The sequence below is a fragment of the Charadrius vociferus genome, unplaced genomic scaffold, assembly GCF_000708025.1.
Source record: "Charadrius vociferus isolate BGI_N301 unplaced genomic scaffold, ASM70802v2 scaffold1897, whole genome shotgun sequence".
NCBI classification, from domain to species: domain Eukaryota; kingdom Metazoa; phylum Chordata; class Aves; order Charadriiformes; family Charadriidae; genus Charadrius; species Charadrius vociferus.
The window spans coordinates 131,159-135,309 of record NW_009649367.1 but is presented as its reverse complement, the minus strand read 5'-3'; the positions used below and the strand labels follow the sequence as shown (position 1 = coordinate 135,309).

The following is a 4,151-nucleotide window of genomic DNA, read 5'->3' as shown; positions in this document are numbered from 1 at the left end:
TCAAGGGAGGTGGTGGCCCTGCAGCTCCGGCTCAGTTCAGCCAAAGAGGAGACCGTGTGGGATGAATCCTGCTTTTATTGGACTTTATTCATGGACCAGACTGCAGCGAACTCGGACCAATCGCTGCTGGTACCTCGTCAGTGCCGTTGTAGAGAGACAACGGATGCAGTGGAGGACCAAACACCCCCCCCCCCGGGCTCCTCGGTCCTGAGGCCGTGCTCTAGGCTGGGTAAAAGCGCTGCAGGAGTTCCTTCTTGTTGACTTTTCCCATCTGGTTGCGCGGGATCTCCTCCACCACGATCAGCTCGGTCGGGATGGTGTACGGTGCCATGGTCTCCCTGCAACGCAGAGGCGCAGTCCGTTAACGGCCGACAGACCAGCGCTTCCACCCCCTCCACGCTACGGAGCCTGTCCCCAAGACCTCGCAAACGCCGCTGGATCTGGGGTGAGGATTTACTCCAGGACCCCGCACCCTGCAGCCCGTCATGGTGTGCCGCCGTGGCCCTGCAGGCAGCGGGAGCACAGGCGAGTGGCTTTGGTTTGCCCTGGAGAACGTGCCCCGGCTTTCTCCTAAGGGCTCACCGCAGACCCTGAGAGAGTGGAAGGGCTGGCTGGGCTCACCGTTCACTGGTCACGCGTTTCTGTGCTGCAGCAGAAGAAGGAGGGCTGAAGAGCAGCCCCCCTGCGGGATGAGCTGTCCTGGGGGCACCCGCAGCCCCCATCAGCCCTACCTACACCCCGGGAGCTCATTTTAGGCTCAGCCCTGGTCTCCAGCCCCCTCCTGAGCTGTGCTGTGGGGTGCCCGCTCCCAACCTGTCTCCACAGGGACCTCAGCCCTGTGTTGCCAGCAGCTGGTCCCTGCAGGGACCCCTCGGAGGTGCGGAGCTCATCTCCAGCCCTGTCCTTGCCCCTGTCTCCTGGGAGGACCGTGGTCCTACACCATAGCTCATCTCCACCCCTGTTTCACTCCTGCCTGTGCTCCCCGGTGACCCGGCACATCGCTTGCTGTGTTTGGGGCTGCCCGTGGACCCCGTTACGGGTACCCGGTTCTGCCGGTCGCGTTCAGCCCCGTCGGTGAGGGCACTGCCTGCGCTGGGTCACCTTTGGCTGCCAACCCTGCCACGCCGCACCCCTTGAGTATGATGCGCCCCACCAGCACCCCAAACCCCCCTCCCACCCCTCGGGAGGGGGCACGGAGAGCCTTCGGTAAGCGAGCCAGAGGTAGAACCCCTGATGCGGACCCATCGATCCTCCTCGTTAGGAGGGGAAGAGAGCGCAATGATGTGATGGATGCTGGACACCCCCCCCCTCAATGTGTCCTGGTGCCACTCCCCAAGGACCACAGGTGGGCCACCTCCCCGGTGACTTGCCAGTGACTCGTAGCCACATGCTCTGACCCGCAGGGGGTCTTCCCGCTGCGGGAGGGAGTCTGAGCACCGAGCATCGTCCCCCGTGCCCTTTGCAGAGCGCGGAGGGGGGGCTCTCCTGCCTTCTGCCGCCTGTGTGTCACCAACCTGGGGCCGTGCCCAGCTCCGGCGGCGTCCTGGCTTCCCCCCCTCCTTTACCACCCCCCCAACTGCCACCAGCACCCCCTGCCATATGGACGCCTCTAACTCGGGATGGCGCCTGTCGCCGGGAAGCGGGATTGGAGGCGAAAGCCGCGAAATGAATCACTCTGAAGAGGGACATGTGTCTCCTGCCAGGGTGTGCGAAGAAAAAGGGCCGAACGAACGTAAGTGACATAAAAAATAAAGGGGAGAGACAGGGCGAGGGGGAGAGGTGTGGGAGGGGGGAGCCGGAGCGATGCCTGGAGCCAGCGCTGGGCAGGGAGCAGCATCCCTGGAGGAGCCTGGGTGGCCTCTCCGACCCTCCGGGGGCTTCTGTTTCTGTGCGGGCAGAACAGCATTGTGTCTGCCCACGGAGCCGGGGATGGCGGTGGGAAGAGACGTGCAGGGACAAGGGGGACACGCTGGGAGGGGGACAGGCAGGGGAGCACCCGGGGGGCTGAGCGCAGCCCTGTGGCGGGGAGCCCCGGAGCAGCACATCATGGGTGGCAGACAAAGGGATGTGCTGGGGACACCGACGTCCCTGCCAGGAGGCTTAGGGATGAGCAACCACCGCGCGGTATGGTGAAGATCTCCCTGCTCTGCTCTCCATCGCTCCTGCCCCATGCTGAGGCCATCTCCTGGATGGAGAACCCCCAGAGCACCAGACCCTGTACTGACCAGCACGGGCTGAGTCTGGCCGAGAAGGGACATCCCAGCTTGCAAGAGGACATCAGTAAAACCAAGCAAAAAGTGCTGACGGCCATGGGCTGCCCTGGGAGGAGCAGGAGTCCCAGAGGATCAGCAGCCAGAGGGTTAACCTGTGCACAGCAGCAGGAGAGATACCCTGGCAAGGTCTTGGCCCCTCTGCCCCAGCAGCCACCCGTGCGGCTTTGGTTTCTTTGTTTGCTTCTCTTCCCCCCGCTACGTAACTGTTTAATCAGAGCAGCAGCCGGCCAGCTAGCGTCTTCCTCGCATTTGCTAAATCGCAGTCCCCCAACTGTGATTTTTGCAGATCCAGGGGAAATCTTTAATTGGCTGCTGCGCAGCCCCTGATGAAACAAGTGCTCCTGCCACTTGCAAAATAGCGCCAGCCTCGCCAAAAATATCCGCAGCCCGAAGGAGGGAGTTGCCAGGAAAAGAAAGAATCCGCTATTAAATATTTTGCTAATGGAATATTAGTGATAAACCTGGTGATTCTGCTTCCTGGCTCCCGCCTGCTTACGCTCCTGTGGCTGATGCCCGAAACCTCGGTGCTGGCCGCTCTCTGACCGATTTGAAAGAGGAGGTGCGGGTTTCCACACCGAAACCTTGCAGGACGGCAGGCGCCTGCTGTGTGCCACGCTCACCGGTAGCGCGGTGACACCGTGCAAGGCCCGTGAGCAATGATGTCCACCCCCCCACACACCTCCAAACTCCAATGGGAGAGGTCTCTGGGACTAACTGGGGACTGGGCTGGGCTGGCTTCCAGCGGGTAGGAAGGCAAGCAAGGAGCTATTGCAGCAGCACTGGGGAAAAGCTGAGCAAATGTTCTCGCTGCTGGGGAAAACACGGAGCTCCCCCTGCCCTGGTGCCTGCTCTGGGCTGTGCTCTCTGCCGGTGGCCGAGCTCAGGGCTGCCGGCAGCACCGCCGGCTACAGGGACCTCCTGCCCCGGCTTGGCCGCGCCGCACAGGTCATTTGTCAAAGGTACTTTTGGGGAGAGACGCCCATTTATTACCATTATCTCATGTGCTCGGCGACCTCCTGGTTGGAGCTGCAGTCTTTTCTCCATGCCCAGAGCCTGAGGGACTATGTCGCTGCCGGCCGCCCCTTCACCCCTCCTCTGACACGTCCCCGAGGAGGATGCTGCAGGCTTCGAGCCCGTCTGCTGTCCACACCAGCCCTGCCGCACCGCTCGCCGTGCGCCGCAGTGCCCTGCGGCATCTTACCTGGCCCATTCCTTCAGGTCTTTCACGGAGAGCATCTTCCCCTTGTGCAGCTGCACGACAGCGCTGACCCGCTGGCCCCAGACCATGTCCGGAGGCCCGATCACAGCCACGTCTGCAGAGAGAGAGAGAGAGCGGAGGGACTCGGCCTGAGAAACTTGAGCAATTTTGGGGGCCAGAGAATGGGGTAGAAAGAGGGGCTCAGCGCCGCCGGCAGGTGCCAGCAGCAGCGGTGCGCAGGGAAGAGCAGCGCGTGGAGGAAGATGCCGTGGGGTGCTGGTATGGGAAAACACCGGGGGCTTTTGTGCTGACAAAATTTCCAAGAACAGAGCTTTTCACCCGGGAAAATGCAGGAAGCTCCAGGGTTTCAGCAATTTAGATTGAACGGGGAGGAATACCATGTACGGAGTGGTGTGGAGCCGGGGGCACCGCTTCCATCCCCTCGCAGAGGGTCACGCACAAGGGCAGGACAGATTTAATTATAGTCTCATTTTCAAAATCAGATGAGAGCTGCTGCTGACTCGGCACCCGGCCGCAGGCTTCACCGCTTCAGCCCCAAGAGACAAGTAATGGCAGGCTTTAAATGCAGCCTGCTCTCCGCTCGCTCGGGCCCAGCCTCGCTACTGGGAACGCTGGGAAACAGCCTCCAGGCACGAGCCCTCGGGCAGCCTCACGTCTGC

General features: G+C 62.1%; 1 protein-coding gene across 1 annotated transcript in view; it reads right to left on the bottom strand.

Annotated features, from left to right (window-relative positions):
• Window positions 1–220: 220 nt before the first annotated feature.
• Window positions 221–4,151, bottom strand: part of ACSF3 (acyl-CoA synthetase family member 3) — a 65,622-nt gene continuing 61,691 nt past the window's right edge. Inside the window, exons 8-9 of the mRNA XM_009889484.1 lie at window positions 3,475–3,586; window positions 221–338 (exon numbers count right to left, since the gene is read on the bottom strand). Of these exons, the coding sequence (XP_009887786.1) occupies window positions 221–338; window positions 3,475–3,586 (230 nt within the window). The remainder of the gene's footprint in view (window positions 339–3,474; window positions 3,587–4,151) is intronic.